The sequence below is a fragment of the Eulemur rufifrons genome, chromosome 17 (genome assembly GCF_041146395.1).
Source record: "Eulemur rufifrons isolate Redbay chromosome 17, OSU_ERuf_1, whole genome shotgun sequence".
NCBI classification, from domain to species: domain Eukaryota; kingdom Metazoa; phylum Chordata; class Mammalia; order Primates; family Lemuridae; genus Eulemur; species Eulemur rufifrons.
Genome location: NC_090999.1, coordinates 52,229,146 through 52,254,014, shown reverse-complemented (window position 1 = coordinate 52,254,014; position 24,869 = coordinate 52,229,146). Strand labels below are relative to the sequence as shown.

At 37.7% G+C, this 24,869-nt stretch overlaps 1 protein-coding gene across 1 annotated transcript in view; it reads right to left on the bottom strand.

Moving 5' to 3' along the window:
- Nucleotides 1-908: 908 nt before the first annotated feature.
- Nucleotides 909-24,869, bottom strand: part of JMY (junction mediating and regulatory protein, p53 cofactor) — an 81,796-nt gene continuing 57,835 nt past the window's right edge. The window contains exons 7-11 of the mRNA XM_069492116.1: nucleotides 19,740-19,826; nucleotides 9,666-9,761; nucleotides 7,374-7,971; nucleotides 5,958-6,268; nucleotides 909-1,389 (exon numbers count right to left, since the gene is read on the bottom strand). Of these exons, the coding sequence (XP_069348217.1) occupies nucleotides 5,961-6,268; nucleotides 7,374-7,971; nucleotides 9,666-9,761; nucleotides 19,740-19,826 (1,089 nt within the window). The 3' untranslated portion in view covers nucleotides 909-1,389; nucleotides 5,958-5,960. The remainder of the gene's footprint in view (nucleotides 1,390-5,957; nucleotides 6,269-7,373; nucleotides 7,972-9,665; nucleotides 9,762-19,739; nucleotides 19,827-24,869) is intronic.

Below are 24,869 nucleotides of genomic sequence, written 5' to 3'. Positions count from 1 at the left end.
GAACACTGCCTTTTTTCTCTAGGAATACCAAATTCATATACATTGGAGGGCTCTTGCTGCAGTACTATTTTCTGGATTTAGGCCAGAGAACTGCCTTATAAGAAATAAAGTTCTTTTTGGTATTTCCATTCTTAACTCTCTCCATATGAAGGGCAAGATCTTACTTATGCAGAATTACTCTCTACGGAGTATTATAAACTGGGTCCAACATATCTACCTTCATTCAAGTCCACAATGGTCACTGCTGAAAATCCTTAATGGCCCCATTCGTATAAATGTATCCTTTAAGGACTCAATTATAACAAATATATCAGCACCTAGAGCTGCGTATATAAGTTTAAAATATTAGTGACAATAACAAAGGCTCTCTCCCAAAATTCTCAAAGCATTTCAAGCCAAAGGGACTTTTCTGCTTATCTACTCTATCGAGCACATGCTTTTCACTGTGGAGCATAAAATAAAAAATTAAAATGGTGGTTGATAAAAAGGGTTAAGATCTTCATCCCTATTACTGAATCTTGATTTTTGATTCTCAATAGGAAAGTCATGTGAGTCATAGTAATCAAGCAATAGATTAAAAAAAACACTAAAAATAAGAAATATCAAATTACAAAGTATTGCTTCTCATAAGCAAGGATGCACATAAAACTCAAACTATTATAAATTCAGAAATATTAAAAGCAATTTAAAAGCATGGAAATTTTTACTTCAAAACTTTACAAAGTGTGAGACTGTGGCCTTCTAAAAATATGCCATGTTAAATGTATCATGTTGTGGTGAACACATTAATAGATGTATCCCCATTGTTGTGTGGCTTTTCAGATGTTCATCATCTTTATGAAAATTCCTTTGGAGATAAGTAATGTGAAGATTTTAAGTGCATTTCCATCTGATTTTAATTCCTGACATACAGCTATCATGATAAACTTTTCAGAGTGTCACACTATTTATATAGCTGATACAGAAGCAGCTCTGTATTTTTAGACGACTTTCAGCGCAGTGAAAGATGGCTCTCAAAGCAGTCCCAATACAGCTCACAGTAAATCTGTCAACCCAGTGTTCTTCCTAGCTTAACTGGCCGCTATAAGGATGTAAACACGTGGACGGGAGGAGAAGGTGCATAAAGAAACCCCCAGAAATCTCCAGAAGGTTTTTTTTTTTTTTTTTTTCATTGCAATCAGGAACATTGCACATCTAAAACTCATGTTAACCACCACCTAATGGAATGACTGGAAAGTGATAACTTGCCAATTGTGCCTTTTTCACACCACTGAGCCAATATACTTTGGATCTGATGTAATCCAACTGTGGAAACAGGTGCTTAAGCTGTTGTGTTCCAAAGAATCAGAACCAATCTTCAACTGTAGGTATTTTTCTTCTTTCTGTTGCCTGTTTACAAAGAGAATAAATACAGTACATTTAAAGAAATAAATGACCTTTTAAAGATACTGTATATATATATAAATGTTCCCTCATACCCTCTGCAATATCCTGGATGAATACTGATGTTCTTTTCTTATAAATGGACATTTATACAGTATGCTGTATAGGAGATATGTTCTTTCTAAAGGATAAGTTTGTATACCTAAAGCAATAAAAATGAAAAATGACTTGAATGAAGATTTTGATACTTAAAAGGTTGTTAGAGTAAAAGGAACGAAAATGAATCTAACTAACTTTATGTCAAAACTGTATACTAAAAGGGTAAATTAAAATCTAAAATATTTGCCCCATAAACTGACAGTGAAGTAAGAACTAGTAATGGTATCTTTAAAATTCAATAGAGAAACTTTTTTTGTTATATTGTCATTTAAAGGACAGGATTAATACAGATCTTTAAGTAGATATTTTAGTAGGACTTTTTTATTTAAAAGTGTTGTGCTTGAGGACTATGGCCTTACCCATGGCACAGGAGCATATATATCACAGACATACTTATCAGATAAAGGCTGACAGGTACATCAATAAAAGTATCAACTTATTTTATTATAGTTCTACATTTTCTAATACTGTAGCTACCTACATGTAATGAGTACTTGAAATGTGGCTACTGTGACTGAGAAACAATGTTTTAGTTTGATATAAATTAAAAATCTGGAACAATATGAAATATTTTTCAGTTACATACAATTTTACTGTTTTGGTAGGCTACTTCTCTTTAACCATTGAATACTTAGCATTTGAACTGAGATGTGCTACTATTAAGTATAAAATACACACTGGAGTTTGAAGACTTAGTACCTTAAAAAGGGAAAAAGAAAACTGTCAATTTTTTTCATGTTGATTACATGTTGAAAGGTACAATTTTGGCTACATTATGTCGAATAAAGTATTACTAAAATAAATTTTCTGTGTTCCTTTTTACTTTTAATGTGACTATTAAAAGTTTTTATGTTGGATATGTGGCTCACATTGTATTCTACTGAACCACGACAATGCTATATAGTAAGTTTAAGAAGGATCCCGCAGCAAACAAGTTAGAAAGTTTAAGTCCATATAATTACACACCATTTCATGTTTAGAAATCTTGAAGGACATTATTAACTATGGCTACCTCTCTGAGTTTCAGAGAAGAATCAAGGCACAACCAGGGGGCCTTCAGTTTTTACTTCATTTAAGTTTTGAGAAATTAGCTCTTTAAAAAAAAGTGTGTAATTACACTAATGATTTAAAAACTACAAGAAAGAAACCCATTAAATTACCAGCTAATACAAGTTACAGTACAAATTTTTTAGTCATTTACAGAAAGGTTTTCTGAAAGTTCAGAGTCTTTGAAATTATTCTTCAAGATCACAAAGCAGTGATATGTAGCTCCTTTATCACTGCCTGATTAGTGGTACTAGTCTATGGTTTGCTTCTGGTGTAGGATTCATCCAGTCCTTTAAGGTTGACTTTGCAGATGATCTGAGCTCATACACTTGTTATCTGGGAGTGTTTCATCTTTTCTCTCTCAACATCGTACCACATACAGCAGCCATCAACAATCAGTCCCCTACATCCCCAAAAAAGTTTTAAGCAATTTTCAAAGTGGTACACACCATGCACCATATTCTTAGCATCTGATACTAAGGCTTAATTAGCAGCCAGAAGCTATAAAAACATCTCAGCCACTTGAGTATACAAAACGCTGACTGCAGTGTCTGTTGTTAGGCAGGATCTGGTAGGATGGGAGGAGACAGACAAAGACAGGCTGGCTTGAGCAGCTGCTGGTGTGCTGTGACTGGGCCAATGCAGACCAGCTGGAATGAAAGAGCTAAACACACATTTATGTGAGGACCCAGCTGTGGAATTAACCAATCAGTGCAAATTTAGGCACAGGCTTAAGCAGGTCCCTGACAGCTACAGCAGAAGAAGACAACACAACAGGTAGCAAGAACTGTAAAGTGGGAGAAAATCTACAAATAACTATGGTGGAAAAGATTCCCAGTCAGACATATATGAGTCTCTAGACAGTCATACACTGAATAGACACACTGACATATTTACATTCCACTACACAGCACAGTGGACATATGTGCAAGCAAAAAATGGCTTGAAATTATTTTGGGATCCAAATAAGTCATACAAATAGACTACAATTAGGGCCTCTACAGGTAACAGGAAAAATCGCTGTGACAGAACAGTAGAGACTGGGAAAACAAACAAAAAAGATTAACGAGGAAAAGGCAGGACAACGGTACTGAATGTTGGCTGAATTATGTTAAACGTAACCACCACACATCAAGAAAAATGCAATTTTTCATCCTTTTTGTTTAAGCTACTGATTGGTGCAGGTGCTGATGGGGAGAGACAGGGTAGACAGGTGCTAAAGGAACATTTTCCTGATGGTCCCGTGCTCAAAGGAACAGGTGAAACTGCTTTTAGTAATATGTTATCTGATACAACCAAAATAGTGTCTTCCAATATTTAAAAACAACAGATTGAATTTTTTTTAACTAAGTCTTCAAAATCGAAATGTGTGCCTGCATATACATCAGATCTCCTTAGAATCCTTCAGTTAAGACCAGGAAACTGCATTTTTAATAAGCTCCCCAGGCTAATACTTATGATCAACCATGTTTAAGAATCACTGTGCTAACAAATTATTTATTCCTTTACTGAATCCCTCCAGGACTAAAGTCTTCCCTCCTTTGGTGAATGTTTGAAGCCCACAGAAACATATTCCAAGAGAGCATAATAATTAATGGAACATACTTGTATACTTTATATATTTTGCATGAATGACAACATTTCAGTTACAATCATGACCAATCCTATATATACTATCTAATTTGCAGCAGTGTTATCTTTACTGGTTCTACATTAGTGTAATTTGTGCCACATTACTCTATAATTACCTTATTAAAATGCAATGGATAACAACTGCCTATTACCTTTGGAGAATGCCACATGGGTAACCAAAGAGAATATTAACACACACGGGGTGCTCGTTAAGATATGTATACAATTTTTATATATTTATTAATAGCTGCAAATTTATCTAGACAATACTGTAACTGTGATAGGTCTAAGTAGTTTTAAAGGTTTAGAAAGTTGGCTGGGTGCAGTGGCTCACGCCTGTAATCCTAACACTCTGGGAGGCCGAAGCGGGAAGATTGCTCGAGGTCAGGAGTTCAAGACCAGCCTGAGCAAGAGCGAGACCCCCATCTCTACTAAAAATAGAAAGAAATGATCTGGACAGCTAAAAATACATGTAGAAAAAAATTAGCCAGGCATGGTGGCACATGCCTGTAGCGCCAGCTACTTGGGAGGCTGAGGGAGAAGGATTGCTTGAGCCCAGGAGTTTGAGGTTGCTGTGAGCTAGGCTGACACCACAGCACTCTAGCCTGGGCGACAGAGCGAGACTCTGTCTCAAAAAAAAAAAAAAGGTTTAGAAAGTTGAATGATCAAGCAACACAACAATTTTTCCAGACTGATCGTAGAGAACTCTTCTTTGGGCAAATATTAAGATGTCAAGGGCAGGCAGGCATGGTGGCTTACGTTTGTTATCCCACCACTTTGGGAGGCTAGGACAGGAGGACAGAAGACATGAAAATTCAATATGCATAACAGTTTGTAACCGAAATACTTACTTAGAAAAGTCTTACTAAGTTGTTTTTTTTTTTTCCTCCAAATTGGCCTTTTTAAAAATGTATGTATGTATGTATTCATTCATTCATTCACTTTAGAGACACAGGTCTCACTATATTGCCCAAGCTGAACTTGAACTCCTGGGCTGACAGGATCCTCCTGCCTCAGCCTCCTGAGTGGCTGGGACTACAGGAGTGAGCCACCACTCCCGGCATGCCTTACCCATTTTCTAAGGCAAGAAAGAGACTGTCACTTTACTTGGGATACAGCTGTATGGTAGACATTTTTAATGAAAAGGATATTAAAAACATAGCATTTACACAGCAATGGTCCTTTTCAAGTTATTAAGTTTCCAGAAAGTGTTATCTTAAATTTCTACCTGAAGTTTACTTTTTTTTTTTTTTTTTTTTGAGACAGAGTCTCACTCCATCACCCTGGGAGAGTGCAGTGGCATCATCGTGGCTCACTACAACCTCAAACTCCTGTGCTCAAGCAATCCTCCTGCCTCAGCCTCCCAAGTAACTGGGACTACAGGAATGTGCCAACAGGCCTGGCTAATTTTTCTATTTTTAGTAGAGATGGGGTCTCACTCTTGCTCAGGCTGGTCTCAAACTCCTGACCTCAAACGATCCTCCTGCCTCAGCTTTCCCAGAGAGCTAGGCTTACAGGCGTGAACCACTATGCCTAGCCATGACGTTTACAAATTTATGATTCATGCTAAAATTAAGCTGTACATTCACAGTTTCTCTGGCCGACTAAAAAAATAAAATAAAATTGAGCTGCATAATAAACAATAAGCCTCAGACTCAATAAAAATGCCAGACCCCATTATCTAGTATAAAAGCTGTATTACTGCAGGCTACTAAAAGGACAATAAGGCCATTTACTTGTTAGTTCTCCCAGTCTGTGCAAGGCAAAGCCTCCTCTTCATCCTCTGACTCGGGGGATGCTTCTTTAATTCTTCTAAGAGCTTCATGGATGCTGCGTGTGAGAGGGTCTGTATCGGGCAGAAGCGTGAATGATTCTCTCAACGCCTCTTTCTGTACCTTCTTCAATTTTACCCCTTTTCTTATCTGTGCCAAGATATTATTACTATCATCTTCATCAGGAAAAGGAGGCAGAGTTCGCTGTTCAACCTTTTTCAGGTGAAAACTACCACGCTTCAAGGAAGCTAGCACCTCATCCATGGGTGAGCTCACTTTGGAAAACGAAACAAAACAATTAGAGTTAGATTGCACTTACAGTCAAACTGTATAACCTATAGTGTTTTGACTAGGAAAGCACAGGACACCAAAACACCACCTACAAAATGGATCGTGAAGTGTGGCCAAGTTGCCAGAGCAGAAGGGATCCTGATTAACCTTGCTGAAGAAAAAATCCCAAGACTCCAATTCCATGGAAGGTATTGTTGGTAATTCCCATCATTTCCCATGGGAGAGAAGTGAGCAGATTGGGAGCTGGGAGGTGGTCTTGGTAATACCATGAGCGAGAGTCCTAAACGATTTCCCTATTGTACATGCCCAACCCAAATTCAGACAGTGATTGGGTTATACATTTCATTTTTAAAGATTAAATTTTAGTTCATCATAGTGGCTGTGCACTTGTCAGTTGTTTTACACGTGCAATTTTACTCAGTGTGGTAAGAATTGTTTGACAGAAAGGCATCTCAGATTAAAATGTAATATGCAAATTGCCTTATAATATGTGCTCCGCATGCAAACTGAAAGCTCCTAAAAGGCAAGAATTATTCCCTGTTCTTTTTAGAAATAACTTTATTGAGGCGTATCTGACATGCAGTAAATTGCACCATTTACTCCCTATTCTTCTTTGTCTTTTTATGCAAAGAATATGTTTGGACAAAAGTCCTCACCAAGTATGTGACCAAATGTTACATGATCCTGCCAATGTCTGCCCTGTGTGTCGGTCCTCTCACCAGATACCCTACCCTTTCTGATTTAAGTATTTTTCTTTTCTCTTAGGATTAAAATCTGATTTTCCCCCTAATACAAAAGGGGCCACTCACTGTGCATTATCAAACAAGTAACTATAACTTTGAAGGTACATTTTTAAAACATGCCTAACAGCTCAAGAAGGTATACATTTCTGTATACCTATACAGATTTGCTGATGGGGGTTGGTGAGAATTCTCCTTGGTTGAGACCCCGAAACCCTGTTTACTATCAAATAATGTTCAAAAATAAAATAATGCTTTAAGCTATATATGGTCATATGAACTATAAAGTTTTTTCATTATTTCTAATTTCCTACAAGAGATGGGACATGAAAATCTCATTTTAACTTACCCCTCCTCCTTTGCAAACCTTCAGCTGTCTTTCTGAGCTTCTTCCGGGCACTGACCAGCTGGCTGCTATCAAAGAGGTGTGCTGAAGGGGCACTGGCAGACTTCGGGATCCTCTTCTCGTTCCCCTCCTTTCTAGGCAGATCTTTCTCCGGTGTCTCTGGGGCATCGTCCTTAGCAACAGGCAGAGGAGGAGGAGGAGGAGGGGGAGGAGGTGGTGGTGGGGGAGGAGGTGGTGTTGGAGGACGAGGTGGTGGGAGTGGATCTATGGTAACAGAACGTGGTTCAAGGTTGTTATTCACAAGTGGAAGAGATATAGTGGGAGGGAGTTCAGAGGTAACACCACTGAGAGGTAATGAAGTGGCTTCAAGTTGTGCTAATGAAGAGTCTTCAAGTTGTGCAAGGCTCTGGGGTTTTGTTGTCTGTGGTGGCCCAAGCTTGCTTCTTCCTTCTCCCACCTCGTTAGTTTTCTCTTCTACTTGTAACACTCCTGGTAGAAAGTCACACTGATCCTCCCGCTGAACAGGACTTACTACACTTTTTCTTCTTGCATGAGCCAGTCGTAATCTGGTTGATTTAAGTATAACTTGCCCAGGATACCTCTAAAATACCAGAAGATATCATAACAACAATTTATAAGCAAATGTATATTTATTTTTCCTTCAAATGAAAGATGTTTTTGTGACTCTTTAGTGATTTTCACTCTTAAATAAAGTTACACAGAAAAACAAGATGCCGAGTACCTTTCAAACAATTATCACAAACCCCTTTATTACCTGCCTATCAAAACCATTAAGGCCTTATCCTGCGCTTACCTACTGAAGTAGTCAACTGTTCAAAATTACCACATGATTAAAAAAGATCTTCAGGCTTGGCGCAGTGGCTCACGCCTATAATCCTGGCACTTTGAAAGGCCGAAGGGGGTGGATTATTGGAGTTCAGGAGTTCGAGACCAGCCTAAGCAAGAGTGAGACCCTGTCTCTACTAAAAAACAAAAGAAATTAGCTGGACAACTAAAAATATATAGAAAAAATTAGCCGGGCATGGTGGCGCATGCCTGTAGTCCCAGCTACTTGGGAGGCTGAGGTAAGAGGATCACCCCAGGAGTTTGAGGCTGCTGTGAGCTGGGCTGACGCCACGGCACTCTAGCCTGGGCCACACAGTGAGGCTCTGTCTGAAAAAAAAATAAAAAATAAAAATAAAAATAAAAATAAAAAATCTTCAAAGTATTACTGATTTCAATGTAAAAAATAAATAGCATGTAAAATACAAAACATAACGTCAAACACATACATGCTACTGTTATGCAAAAAGCTAAGAAACTCTTGTTTTCCTATATATTTTAAGATGCTGACAGTTGATAAAATTAAAATATCAATATTCTTTTTTAAACAGCTTACTTGGCATTTTTAAAAGCTCCTAGAACATCATATGCCTTTTATAATAGAATGAAGTAGAAGGAATGAGATTTTTTGAAGTGCATATATAAAGAACTCTCATTTTGTATCTATTACTATAGTAAAACCTAATGTTAACATGATTGGGTAGACAACATTTATTTAACACAATACAAGTCTTATCTTTGAGTTAAGGATGCCTTCTCTACCATCCCATTTTTCTCACTGTAATGGCAAGAGGACTTGATCAAAAGCTCCCTTCACCTATAAGGTGATCCTCAGCATGAACAACTGAAGGCAGTCTCCAGAGCACTTTAACAACTAGACCCATTAAACTTAAGCACGGTTCTGAGATGTTCAGATGCTGTGATATCAGTGTCCAGAGTCATGGGCTAGCCTAGCAAGAGAACTGCTCAAGCATTTTGCATATTTGTAGACCTACCCTCTAGTTCTGCCAGTGGTTACTTCCATCTATTACCACCATGGGTTGATGGATGTGAAATAAATAACAAGTTGATGCTTGAGCTGGATAGTCAGTTATGAATTAACTATGTTTTTTAAACTTAAGAGGAATCCAGGCTTTCAGAAGCCCTAATCATTCCTCTCATACTAAAGCTATGAGCCAAGGGTCACAAGAATACTAATTCTGGAAACAAAGAGAGGAAAGAGAGCCATACAATCAAAACAAGTTTTAAAATGACTCTCCATGGTTGTAAGATTTTCTAAATAAAAAAGGAAAAACTAAGTTTTTAATCATAAAAAGAAATCCCTAGCCCCCTGGCCTCCAGCTCCCTAAAAAAAAAAAGAAAAGAAAAAAGAGAGGAAAAAAAAATCCCACAGGCATGTATTAAAAGTTATGTTTTCAATGAAAAATAATAAAGGGAACATACTTTGATTACCTGTTTAAACGTTCTAAGTCTATCCAGCGTTCTCTGTCGCTCTTGGCTAACCCAGACGCTTTTTCTTTCTTCTTCATCATGTAATTTTTCTCTCTTCTGGCAAAAAATTAATAATTCCATTATGATGCATCTCATTCATTTCTATCATTAATAGAAAAAAGATGAGAAGTTCTACCAATACATAAAATGGATGACTCAAGAGAATGATTCATTGAACAAAATGTTTTACTACATGAAACATTGTATGTTTTTAATATAAATAATTGTTTTAACATTCACACTAATATGGTGACAAAAGTAATATTCATTTTCCTACATGTACTCCCAATTAAAGTACTCTGATTATATGTCCTGTATGAGGTAAAATGAAATCTCTGAATAAAAAATGTTTTATCTTTGGGGTTCTGGCTTAAACAATTTTAACATAAAATATTTCTAAGTGCTATATTCTGCTAACTCAAATATAGTTGATTTTATAGTAAGAAAGAATATATTTCGTGCATTATCCATGAGTCATCTGGTTTAATGCCACACCTTATATTAATAGTTGGGCAGTTAGCTATACAGAAATTTCAAATTTTTCCCATATTGCTGAATCATCTAAAAGCTGTATAATAAAATCTCATTTAGCAAAATAAATGAAAAAGCTTTATATACAGGTGAATGAGTTAATACTTTATTTTCCTGCTTTGTTTTTAAAAACTTGCGATACCTCCCATAAGATCAGCTTATTTCACATGGAAAATAACCACTCTTCCATTGTTCTGTCCTTGTCAAATTTAATCCTCCATTATTTTCTATCACCTCACTCCCCTCTCCCACCAGGTTTCCCCTGGAAAATGTAATTTCTAATGAGAATTTCTGCTACATTTGCCTTGAATGATTATATCAAACTGTAAGAAGATACAGAGATCTCCTACTTTCCTTTGATTCCTTAAAAATGTGAGGGGGGAAATAAGGGTAAGCTATGGATACGAGGAAATTGAAAAATAAAGGTATGTGATATGTAAATTATTTTGAATAAAATGTAATTTAATAACATACTTATCTATACGTAAGGACACAAAAGCACACCATATATGACAAATTTCAAAATAGTTCTTAGAGCCCAAAATAAATTAGTACGTACCCAAAGTAAGAGAGATAGGTTTAAAAAACAGGTTGAACATCCCTAATCTGAAATTCTCTAAAATCCAAAACTATATGAGCAGACATAACTGCACAAGAGGAAAATTCACATTTGACCTTGTCTATGCGTATAAGGTATATATGAAACATAAACAAATTTCATGTTTAGTCTTGGATCCCATCCCCAAGATATCTTATATATGTGCAAATATTCCAAAAGCTGAAAAAAATATATGAAATCTGAAATACTTCTGGTACCAAGCATTTCACATGAGGGATACTCAACCTGTACATTAATAAAAATGGAAAACGTTTCCAACGCGATGATATTATCATTCTTTGGGTCATTTACGTGAACTACCATTGGAAGAATTATTAAATTGAATACCCATAAAGTATGGGTATGGGATCTTCTAAATAAAAGATAGTTGAATAAAGGCAGTCTTGACTCTTCTTTCCTTCTCTGAATCCAACTGAAACAAAGCAAATTAGAGAAGAAAAGGCTATCTATAGTCAAAGAATACAAGGAGATGATATCAACCTGAAGCCACACATTATGATAAATACCTGCCATATGTAAGAACACTGACCAAAATGAGGAAGAGTATTAAGAGTCTTCTTCAGACCTTGATGTAAGAGGGTTCTCTAAAAAATAAATGTCATTGTCTTGAAAAACTCATCCACCTTTATCAGCAATAAAACTGGGGAATATAAACAAGACACTGGAGAAGCTAAGAATGTTCCTCTAAATATCTGATTTCTTATCATAAATTAGTGCAATGGATGTAGCTGAAGGGGAAGGAACAAGACAACAAATAATATCTTTACTTTCAATATCCCCTGCCTGTTGAAGTGAAATTGCAGGCTGTAGGTAGGGAAAAGGAAAAGGGGTATGCAACAATCTCAACAGAGATAGCCTATGACACGAGGGCTTTCCGCAAATCACACGAGGAACCACATGGGCCTCGTGGGGCATAGATGTAGCTTCTCTCTGCGCCATTCCAAGATAAGGAACAATTAAGAAGGAAATGGCATTGGGTGGTGGAGGTTTATACATTCATATTTGGTGGCAGGGAGGGTGGCAGCTATTATATGAAAATCTAAACAGAAGCGAGATATTCCTGAAAGCAGGTCCTGTAGACAGGCTTGAGGACATCATACGAAACAAAATAGAAAAAAAACAAAGCTTAATTAGCTTTCAAGAAAAAGTCAGAAAAAAATCTGATGTAGGTATCATTGGTATTCTTTAAATGGAGACCCTAACAGATTCAGGAAACTTTCAGGTTATCCAATTATTTTTACATTGTGAAGATTCATAGCATACTGGGGAGGTGGAGGGAAAAGGGAATTGGGAGAAAGCGTAAAGGCAATAATTTTGTCCTCTTTCATAGTACGAGTGTAACGCTGAAACAATCTTAAAAATTATTATCCTAATACTCAATGTTTTTCCAAATGTTCTAGTCAAGAAATTATGTGACTTCCAGTAGTTCTTTCAGATTAAAGTACTGCTATTAAAAGTAAAATGGATTTTGGCATTGATTTCTTTCTTTGTAACTTTTGCCTATATTGTTTCAATTTTTTTATAATGATAATGCATCTTTTCATAAACACAGTAGAGGGGTTTTTTAAACATAGAAATGACTGAGAAACTATGTTGCAAGCCACTAATTAAAACTGCTCATAATAAGACTTTAAAATTTGCTGTTAAGAAATGTTTAGGATATGTTCCTAACATCTAATGTGTAACCAAAAATTAATACATAGACATCAAAATACTAATTTATTCAAGGAAAATGACCTTGCTTAGATAATAGTAATAACTTAGAAACATTAAGTAAAATCAAGAAAACTTTTTAAGACCCTAAAGTAGAAAAAGTCAAAAAGTATATTAAGACAGTAAAATGGCAGGGAAAAGTCTGCTTAAGATAAAGACATTCCATTCTTTCATCAAACACTTACTGATTAGCAGTCCAACCAGGCACCATATTACGCACAAGGAAAAAAAGCAGGATGTCTAAGTGCACGTGGAGAGAAGTAGGCATGTTTAATGGACATGGGGTTTAGTGCTGACAAGCATCCTGGTGGAGGAGGGGAGAAAGTTCAAGTTTCCTAACTTGGCCAATACTAGGCGAATGGTGGTATCAGGAATCAAGAGTGGGAGTTCAAGAGGAAAGTGATTTGGGAATGGGGAGAAGAATCAATCTAATGAAGTGTTAATTCACACACTTAACTTGGATTTGTGGCAAGAAGGAAGTGTTTCAGTAATAGTAGACACTATCTTCAGAACATCAGGCTTAATCCATATATAAATACGTTTCTTGAGAAATTGTGCAGCCAGACACTGCAGGAAGTTAGGATCAGGGTAGGGAGGTAGACAAAAACCCAGTGTCAAGGACTAAAGTGAAATTCCTGGCAGGAGGAGGAAGAGTGGTAGTAGTGTTTTATTAACCATATGGGTGACTGATCATAGTTACTGATCAAGCAATGCACTGAAGAGTGCCAGGATAGTTGACCTGTTCCCTAAAGGGATATAATTATCACCCACAACAGAGATCAGTTCCACTTTAACTCTTGGTCAGATCATTTGGACATAGGCTCCTTTGATTTATGACTAAGGGGGGGCAAGGAGTTTTAAGCAAGCAATGAACAATGTTCTTGTAGCTTTTCTTTTTACAAAAGGCCAGAAAGACCTTTTATCTTTAGAGAGTTCTAAAAGTGGGTGTTAAGAATTCTCAAAGACCACTTACTACTAGATACAAAGTTGGGCATCTCTTCAATAATATTAATAGTTCCAGATGATGGAAGATTTGCTAAATAATCATAAAGTTTTCCAGGTGGGAAAACCAAAAGAAGTTAGGACCTAAGCTCTACATTGAAAGCAGATGCATCGTTTCCGTATGAATTCTCGCATTAGAAACCAAAGCCCAGAATGGCTCAAGGTCATAGTGAGACAAGAATACACCTCACCTCCTTAACCTACTCCATGCTCATCTCTGTTCACATAGCTGGAATGTCCAACTCTCCTACCTAGCTCAGTCAGCAAAAGGAAGAACCTTTTAAAACCTCATGTGTGCCTCCCACAGCTACCTGGAATTGGGAATAAGCTTGCGGCTTCCCACACATCCAGACACATGGCATGAATGCACAAGGGGACAGAGACTTTCTAAGGCCTTTAGAGCAGCACTGACTCCAGAGGTAGATCAATTTTTCTATATTCAAAAGGATTTTATTCAATGGATGGTAGTACTCAGTTGTTGACAAAAAAAAATTAGTTATCTAAGAGATACTTAGAGTTTTAAGTTGTGAACATGCATGTATAAAAAGTTGGATATGGAATTCAGAGATAAATTAACTGACTAATCATACAGCTGGTCCATCAGCTGGTATATACAACATTAGGTCTTTATTACAATCTGAATGAGCCCAGATGGAGAGAGAAGGGGAAAGGTCCAAATTTCTGAGACAAGAGCTGATGAGACTGTGTGGGAAAGTAGAATGTTTACAGAACATAGTATTATGCTTAAGTGTATAGCCAGTAATAGGCAGGCCTGGGTTGAATACCAGGTCCCCCTTCACTACAACCATGGGAAAGCCACTTTATAACTCTGTAAAATGAAGTTAACTTACCTAAGCAGGGGCTGGAAGAGTAACTGGGGAATGGGAAACCTATCAGAGCATGGAGGAAATAGGCAGTACTAAAAGAGGCGATTGTAAGCAACATAAAAAGTTCTCATCAAAGATTCCATACATTACATCTTAAAATTATTCCATGTGTGCTGTCTTGAGGAGAATGCCATGAGTTATGTCATTACCAAAAAAAAAAAAAAAGAAAAAAAAAACCAAAAAACACAAACAAACAAAAAACAAGGTGGCATTCTTAATAGGGAAAATTTACTTGTTGGCTGACCACGATTTTCTTCTCCTGTACAATTTGTCTCCAGGCTAATAACAATAAAAAAGTAATATTAATAAGTGAGTAATCTTCCTGTTTTTGGAGCTTACTGTCAAATATAAAAATAAACTTGATTGGTTTTACTTATTTATTAATTTTAGAGATGGAGGCCAAGTGGAGTGGCTGGCGCCCATAATCCTACCACTCTGGGAGGCCAAGGTGGGAGGATCACTTGAGGTCAAGAGTTCAAGACCAGCCTGAGCAAGAGCGAGACCCTATCTCTACTAAATATAGAAAAATTAGCCAGGCATGGTGGTACAATCCTGTAGTCCCAGCTACTCGGGAGGTTGAGGCAGGAAGATCCCTTGAGCCCAGGAGCATGAGGTTGCTGTGAGCCAGGCTGACAACACGGCACTCTAGTCCGGGCAACGAAACAAGACTCTGTCTCAAAAAAAAATAATAAAAAAAATAAATAAACTTTTTAAAGATGGAATCTCACTCTGTTGCCCAGGCTGGAGTGCAGTGGCACAGTCATTGCTCACTGTAACCTCAAACTCCTGAGCTCAAGGGATCCTCCTGCCTCAGCCTCCTTGGCCTTAGTCTTACGTATTTAATTTGCAAGGATTTCCAGGGAAAATTATTGAAACAGTAAGGTTAACACCTAGGGATTGCTTTTTCTTTTCTTTAATTAGAGACAAAGTCTCTGTCACTCAGGCTAGAGTGCAGTGGCCCAATCATAGCTCATTGCAGCCTTGAACTCCTGAGCTCAAGAGATCTTCCTGCCTCAACCTCCCAAAGGTACTGGGATTATAGGCATGAGCCACTGTACCCGGCCTCTAAGGATTATATTTTTAAACAATCCACCACTTGAGATTCTAATAAAGGTGGTTTAAAACTAGATTTGAAATACAATAATCTCTTTTGATCTAAGCCAACTTTCATTTTACTTTAGCTTTTTATGTTAAAGATGACTATTTAGTTAATGAATTCATTCTCTGATAATTAGATAATTCTGATCCAAGCTGGCATGAAGCAAAATTCTAAGGCACATGACGTTTATTTTTGAGATTCCCTCAAGGATCGATGTCCTCATTTTTATCCCTCTTTGCCCCCAAAAGCATGTTAAAAGGGGTCTGATACTGGTTCTAAAATTTGATTAGTTACTTCCTCTGCCAAAGCCTTGGTGCTTGGTCAAAAGTCAAAATCTTCATATAAAAGTGTGGAATCTTATTAACCAAGCTGATAATGCAGGTATAGACGGTGATACTGGGGTGTGAGCTTATTCACCTCACTCATACTGGCCCCTTTACTAATCTTGTAAAGCAGTTTCTGACCTACAGAAATAGTAATGAAAAATAAAGTACATTAATTAATCTGCTATTTCCAGCTTCTAGGAAAAAGGTGATCTTATAGTTTATGGGTAGTTTGGCTAATTTTATTTGTTTAAAATCAAGAGTAAGTAGCTAAAAATGTGCCAAGATGAACTTAAGGGGTAATGTAAACAAATTTTGGTCCTTTAACCTTTAGGATAACACTAAAAAAAGAAAATTTTTAAAATAAGCAAATACAGAGATATGGTCATGTTGAGCTTTTTTTTTTTTTTCTTTCTTTTTTTTTTTTTTGCGACAGAGTCTCGCTCTGTCACCCAGGCTACAGTGCAGTGGCATTGTCATGACTTAATGCAACCTCAAACTCCTGGGCTCAAGTGATCCTCCCGCTTCAGCCTCCCAACAAGCTGGGCCTACAGGCATGCACCACCATGGCCATTTAATTTATTTTTGGTAGAGACAGGGTCTCACTCTTGCTCAGGATGGACTAGAACTCCTGGCCTCAAGCAAACCTCCCGCCTCAGTCTCCCAGAGTGCTAGCGTTATAGGTGTGAGTCACTGCACCTTGCCATGTTGGCATTTTTGCTATTTAATTAAATATAAATCATCAGTGTTGATTAGTTTAGGGCATGTGTCTGAGAAGACTATCAGTATAATATTCTGTAGGTGTGATAAGCACAGCAATACTTGCAGTGTGGAAAGGTTTCTAATGTAATTTTATGTAAAGTAAACTAACACTTTCAGTAAACCAGAGATATGGAACTTCCTCTATTTGATAAAGAGCATCTACCAAAAAACCTATGGCCCTAGAATAGTGCTTTACCATTATGAATGAACTGTGACAGGAAGCTGAAGGCAGTGTTCCTCACCAATAACTTCAGAGAAGTCAGCTGGAGAAAATGAAGAAAAGGCTGGCTGATGTTTAAGAATATCACTATAACCATCAGTTACTGGTTTCAGTTGACAATATATAATGGTTTACTGCTGTCATTGTCCATGCCTACAGATAATTTATTTTGTATTTTTGAATAAAAAGACATTTGTACATTCCTGATACTAGGTGCAAGAGCCATGTACCAATGTACTGCTTTCAACTTAAATCACTGAGGCATTTTTACTACTATTCTGTTCAAATCAGGATTTTAGTGTTTGCCATCACTAGATGAGAAGTTAAGAAGCAGCCTTTCTGTGGAGAGTAAGAATAATTGTGTACAAAGTAGAGAAATATCCAATTATGTGACAACCTTTGTGTAATAAAAATTTGTTTAAAGTTAAAAAAAAAAAAACTTATGGCTATCATACTTACTGGTGAGAAACTTAATCCTGCTAAGATTAGGAACAAGGCAAAGCTGTCCCCTCTTAACACTCCTTTTCAATATCATTTTGGAAGTCCTAGCTAATGCAGTAAGAAAAGGAGATGAAAGGTATACAGACTGGGAAAGAAGAAATAAAACTGTCTCTGTTTACAGATGACAGATGCAAAAAATCTAAAAAAAAAATTCACATTAAAAAATCTTGGAATGTCTGGCCGGGCGCGGTGGCTCACGCCTGTAATCCTAGCACTCTGGTAGGCTGAGGCGGGAGGATCGATCGAGGTCAGGAGTCCAAGACCAGCCTGAGCAAGAGCGAGACCCTGTCTCTACTAAAAATAGAAAGAAATTATCTGGCCAACTAAAAATATACAGAAAAAATTAGCCAGGCATGGTGGCCCATGCCTGTAGTCCCAGCTACTCGGGAGGCTGAGGCAGTAGGATCGCTTAAGCCCAGGAGTTTGAGGTTGCTGTGAGCTAGACTGACACCACGGCACTCACTCTAGCCCAGGCAACAGAGCGAGACTCTGTCTCAAAAAAAAAAAAATCCTGGAATGTGATTATACCAAGGTTGATATACAAAAGTCTACTGTTTTCTAATATACTAGCAATGAATAATTGGAGTTTCAACTTAAAAACATAACACTATCTACATTAGCACCCCGCCCAAAAGAAGAAGAAATACTTAAATATAAATCTAACAAAATATGTACAAAATCTACAGGAGGAAAATTATAAAACTCTGAGGAAGGAAACCAAAGAATTAAATAAATTGAAATATATTCCTTGTTTGTAGACAGGAAGGCTCAATACTGTTAAGATGTTAGGTTTTCCCAACTTGACCTATAAATTCAATGCTACCTCAATCAAAATCCCAGCAAATTTTTTGTAACTACGAACAAGAGGCAAAAAAGACCTAGATCAATGAAAGAAAATAGAACATCCCAAAATAAACCAAAAAAGATAGACTCATCTTTGACAAAGGAGCAAAGGCAATTCAATGGAGAAGGGTCATCTTTTAAACAAACGGTGCTGGAACAACAGGACATCCACATGCAAAAAAAAAAATTTTTTGAAGTCTGATACAGACCTTATACCCTTCATAAAAAATAACCCAAAATGGACCATAGACCTAAATATAAAATGCAAAACTACAAAACTCCTAAAAGATAACATAGCAAAAAATCTTTTCCAGATGCATGCTGGGTAAAGAAGAAAAAAAAGAAAATCTACATGACTTTTGGTTGGGCAATGACTTTTTAAATACCAAAGGTATAAGCCATGAAAGAAAAACTGACAAATTGGACTTTGACCAACATCTTCACCAAAGAAAATATACAGGTGGCAAACAATCATATAAAAGAATGTACCACATCATTTGTTATCAGGAATATGCAAATTAAAGCAACAATGAGATGCTACTATACACCTATCAGAATGACTAAAATTCAAAACCTTGACAACAGCAAATGCTGGAGAGAATGTGGAACCACCTGACCTCTCATTCATTACAGGCAGGAATGCCAAATGGTATAGTCGCTTTGGAAGACATAGGCATTTTCTCACAAAACTAAATATACTCTTACCATGTTATCCAGCAATGTCCTTGCTATCTACCCAAATGAGCTGAAATTTATGTGCACAAAAAGCCCTGCATAGATATAGCACTTTATTCATAATAGCCAAAGCTCAGAAGCAACCAAGACGTCCTTTAATAGGTGCCTGGATAAACAAACGGCGTGACACGCACACAATGGAATATTACTCGCCCCTAAATTGAAATGAGCTGTGAAGCCAGGAAGACATGGTGGAACTTTAAACCCATGACACTAAGTTAAAGAAGCCAACTGAATAGGCTATGTACCATATGATTCCAATTATACATTTTAGATAAGGCAAAAGCATGGAGACTATACAAAGACCAAGGGTTTGGGGAGAAGGAGGGATGAACAATGGAACAAAGGGATATATAGGGCAGTGAAATTATTCTGTATGACAGTATAATAGCAGAATCGTGTTTTTGTATATTTGTCAAAATAAACAGAACACACAACATCAAGAAAGAACCCTAATGTAAACAACTGATTTTAGGTGGTGATGATGTGCCAGTGTTATCTCACTGATTGTAACAAACGTAAAGCACTAGCGGGGGATGCTGACAGTGGTGGGTGGGGGGGCGGCTATGCAAGTGTGGGGATGGAGTATATGAGATGTTGATGGTGGGGGAGGCTATGTGTGAGTTGAGTATAGGGACTCTCTGTACTCTCCACTCAGTTTTGCCTAAAAAGTGCTCATTAAATAAAGTGAACTAATACTAACATCTAGTTATAAGATTATTGTTCTCTATAGATATTATCCACTTTAAGACATGTAAAAAATTATGTTTTGTTCCAAGTCTCCAAGAGTCCAAACTTACTAGTTGTACTGTGTGATGAGTTCTATATTCATCTTCACTCCGAGTACGCTGTTGGAATTTTTCATTGTGTTTTGCAATACAAATTTCCTATAAATACATAAAATGTGTTTTAATACAAGTGGAATGTGAAAGATTCTGAACACCACACCAAGGTTTATTTGATAAGTTTTTATCTTAATATACACCACCTACATAGCAAGGTACCATGTAAACTCCTCCTTGTGTTTTACCTGGACTACTGAAGCTGTATAAGCCAAATAAAATCAGGATCTTACAAAAGACTATTGAATCATTAACTTCTCTAGCACATTAACTGCCAAGTGAGTTGTATTTAACTCATACTAGTTTTGAGCCCGGGGCCTGGTGAAGCATTATGTAAATCACACATCTCTTTACCTCGGGACCCACATGAACTACTCTTCAAGTTGCATATAGCTCACACACAGAAAACAATAAAAAATAACCAATTTTTCATTAATTTAGAAAGGAGCATTTTTGTTTTGGAAGTTTTTGTTCTATTTTCCTAATAAAACACCATGGCTCACAGAAAAAAAATTTTTTTTCTAGTGTGGTGGTCAATGTGCTAGACACCTCCTGATTTCTCCTTTTCTGGAAGGATAGGGATGATGCAAAGCAGAGTAAAGGTGTCCTTATGTAATCTGAAAGATGTCTTTCAAGTCTGAAGTCTGTGGCCAGAAGATTCTAAGTTTCATTATACTCTTTAAACACGTCTGGGCAAGAAAAAAGACTATACAACTCTTGTTTTAAAATCTGTATTTTTAAGCTCTCTCTAGTGAGTTAAAAACATGACTTTATCCAGACTGGTTTAAACATCATCATGAGATCTGAATCTTCTGGTCATAGACATCAGAGCTAAAAGAGACCTTAAAGACTGGGATGTCAATATTACCAAAAATTATTTTCAAATTCTAAATGTCTTTTCTAGTCACAATATAAAATAGGAGAGCTTTATAATAATTAGGAAAGATATACTTCTTTATAAAGTAATGCACTATAATCTTACTGAAAAATATTTAGCAGCACCAAGCTAAATCTTCATTTAACCTGTGTCCTTCCTAATTTAACTATCCTTTGGTACTTGAAATAAAAAGGTTCTACAGATAAATAGGTTGACATTAGTCTCCAACATACTCCAGCTACAGCATTTCACTCTATCAGAGAAAGTCACATAATAACCTTTAAAGTCCTTAAACTGTATTTTAGGGAAAATGTACACATCACGTTCTTCACCCACTCTGGTTCACTCTATTGCCCAACAAGAATCTGTCCTGTGCAGTTGGGAACACAAAGGCAGCATTACTTGGTGTTGTGATAGTATAGTGATATAGTAACTCTGGCTCCTGGGTCACACACAGACCTAGTATGGAGTCTGTACCCCTGCCTCACAGAAACTGCTTTTCCTTGGGTGATTTATTTCACTACTGAGAAGCCTTGGTAAACTTCGTTATAAAATGAGGATACAGGTCCACAATCCCTTATCCAGAACAGAAGTAAAGTGTGTTGTGAAATTCAAACTTTTTTCATATTTTAGGGAATGGTGTGGGGTATGTTGCATAACCTAATAACTTGAGTAAGATATGAATCCATACCCCACAGTAAGTAATAATATTTTTCCAGTGAAATGTTATGAATAGAGTAAGTAAGATCAAGATTAATAAATAGGCTGGGCACGGTGGCTCACGCCTATAATCCTAGCACTCTGGGAGGCTGAGGCGGGTGGATCGTTTGAGCTCAGGAGTTCGAGACCAGCCTGAGCAAGAGTGAGACCCTGTCTCTACTAAAAATAGAAAGAAATTATCTGGCCAACTAAAATATATATAGAAAAAATTAGCTGGGCATGGTGGTGCCTACCTGTAGTCCCAGCTACCCAGGAGGCTGAGGCAGTAGGATCGCTTAAGCCCAGGAGTTTGAGGTTGCTGTGAGCTAGGCTGACGCCACGGCACGCACTCTAGCCTGGGCAACAAAGCGAGACTCTGTCTCAAAAAAAAAAAAAAATAATAATAATAAATAATTTCTTGTCGGTTCAGGCCTGGTTTTGCCACCAAATTAAGTATGCAAATGCTTCCAATTTTCTAAGATTTCTAGATTTCAGGCAAGGCTTACCATATTTGGCTACTAGGAGAATTAAAGAAGATATAAAAAAATACATAAAGAATGATGTTGTTTCTATTACTTTTCTCGAAGCATTTAATCACAAAGCACTGACTTCAAGTCCTGACAGGATAGACAGAGACCACCTATCTCTACTCTTTTAAGTGGTGAGGTAAGACATGATTTGCTTTTAATCAGAACTAGCCCTGGGTATGCAATCCTACTGTGGTAACAGAAACCAAAGAGACAGTAACCTTGGCAATGTCGATATGTAAACAAGGGAAGATTGAATGATGTTATATAGGGAGGCTTGTTTTTATTTATTTATTTTTTTTTTTTGAGACAGAGTCTCGCTCTGTTCTTCGGGCTAGAGTGCCATGGCGTCAGCCTAGCTCACAGCAACCTCAAACTCCTGGGCTCAAGCGATCCTCCTGCCTCAGCCTCTCAAGTAGTTGGGACTACAGGCATGTGCCACCATGCCTGGGTAATTTTTTCTATATATTTTTAGTTGTCCAGCTTATTTCTTCCTATCTTTTTTTAGTAGAGACTGGGTCTCACTCTTGCTCAGGCTGGTCTCGAACTCCTGAGTTCAAATGATCTGCCCACCTCAGCCTCTCAGAGAGCTAGGATTACAGGCGTGAGCCACCACACTGGGCCTTATTTTCATCTTTTTTCTTGCATATTTGTTCATCTCAGTTTCTTTTTAGGACTTGGTGTTTCTCATTTCCCATCTTATGTCACCTCCTTCTTCCCTCTGAAGTTATGTCACTTCAGTTGGTGGCTTGGGGGGTGGGGACACAAGTGTAAATGGGTAGATTCTCCAGAGGTGGCTTCCCTCAGATTTAGATTAAGATAAAAATGAAGACTGAAGGATATTGATTAAATTGATACGAGCTAATACATGCCGACAAGAGAAGAGTTAAGAGAAGAGCTGGAAGACTTTGGCCTGAGTCAGACTTTTGATGCCACTAAAAGAGTGCAGAGTTGTGTATGCCCCGGTCACCAAGGTTACTCCTTCTTCACCACTGACCTGTGTGTAGCCAGCTTCCTCTGCTATTCCTTTTTTGGCCTCTACTCTAGACCTCTGCTGCGCTCCCTCTAAGATTGCTGTGATCTTGCCCCCAACTCTCTCCACAAAATTCTCAACATAAGGCCCCCAAGAGTCTCAAATACTGGATGTCATGGAGTCCCCTAATTTCCTTCTCACTTGACCTCTCTGGAGTACCTGACACTGCTGACCACCCCAGAAGAATCTTCTTTACTTCTGTGACTTCAAGCTCTCCTGCTTCTTCTAACTTCAACAACTCTTTCTTTCTCTTAGATCCCTTTCTTTTGCACATACTCAAATGTTTGGCAGCATTCTTTCCCTCACACTACATCAGAGCAGCTCAACCTATGCCCTGTACAATGCCTTCTTATGCCCCAGCCAAGAATGTTTTGCTGAGCTTTGCTCACTGAATTAATATTTAAGTATAATGAAGGGTTTTTTTTTCCCCACCCAAATTATGTATCTACCCTGTTCCACCACCTTCCCCTTGTTCTTTCCTATGAGCCCCAAACCTCCACCCCTACTACTCCTAAGAATCACCTACTCAATAAGTTCTTGTAGGACCATCTCACCCACTCTTGTATTACCATACCTATATGCCTAACTGTCTCATAGTCAACTCTACCTGGATACCCCAAGACGTCTTACATGCAAGTCTAAAACTGAGCTCATCATCTCTCACCCACATGTGCTCTTCCTCAGGGTTTTCCATCTTGGTTGGTGGCGTCATCACCCACCTCAATGCCTAACCCAGAACACGGAAGGCTACTAGAGAATAGCACCGCCTCTCTCTTTCAGCACTTATCACTAACTGTTACTGACTTTCTACTTCTGCAAAGTGTCAGATCTGTATACTTCTCAGATTTGTATATTCCTTACAATCTACATGGCCACTAACTTAGTTCATAGTCTTAACATATCAACTTATTGAGGTGGAGAATAATGTGACACCTTCCGAACAGAACCTGTGAGTCTCTTTTCTCTCTAACCTATTTTTCACGTTGCCTCATCTTTCTAAAATTTAAATCTGTTCCTACTACCCCTTTGCTTAACATTTTTCAGTAATATGCACTATCTTCAGAACAAAGCCCAGGCTTGTTAGTGGCATATATAAAACTTTCCATAACCCAGTCCCGCAGCATGTCTTACCATGTATAGTGCCCTGAAGCTATTTCCTGCTTCAGTGTCTTTGGCTAAGCACTCTTTTGTTCCGCTTGGAATTACCCCCAACACCATCAACCTGGCAAATTTCTATTCGGGCGTTAACACCCAGTCCAGAGTCATGTCTTCTAAGCCTTTCCTTATACCCTTCTCTTCCCCTGTCACTAACCGGCAGAACATTCAACTGTTCACCTGGTTTGCCTTTTCTATAAGGCTGAAAGGAACAGGGACTGTGCCTTGCTCATCTTTGTATCCCAAGCCTTACAATTTGCCTAGCACATGGTTGAATTAAAATGAATCAGACTTCTGACTGAGTCTGAACTGTATTGCATTTTCAAAAAATGCTTTCAAAAACTTTCAGGTTCACAAAACTCCAACTAGTTTCTAAGGTACTGTATTATACACCTAAAAGTAATATATAAAATAATGTTTCTAATATGCCTAAGTAGTCTGTTCTTAGTCTACTTACATTGCATTCTCCCCTCAAACTTTTTTTCTATAGACAGTGCTAGGACCTGCTGGAATCACTGCAATGTTTACCTGGTTGGCACAGGCTGAAATATCATGCTCACAGCCATCAGGCCCAGGCTTGAAAAAATAGTGAGTTTCAATTACCATTGTCTTGTGGAAATAGGAAAGGCACAGAATTCTGTGAACGCCATGGCTCTGGATGCCAAGGTAACTGTTCTGTGCACGGGTAAAGTGACTGAAAGGTCCTGGGTTCTGATTTACTGTGGAGCGATGCTTGCCTGAATTTGATTAATGTGCAAGAGTTATCTATTTCAAAAAACAAAGGTCTCTGATTTTCT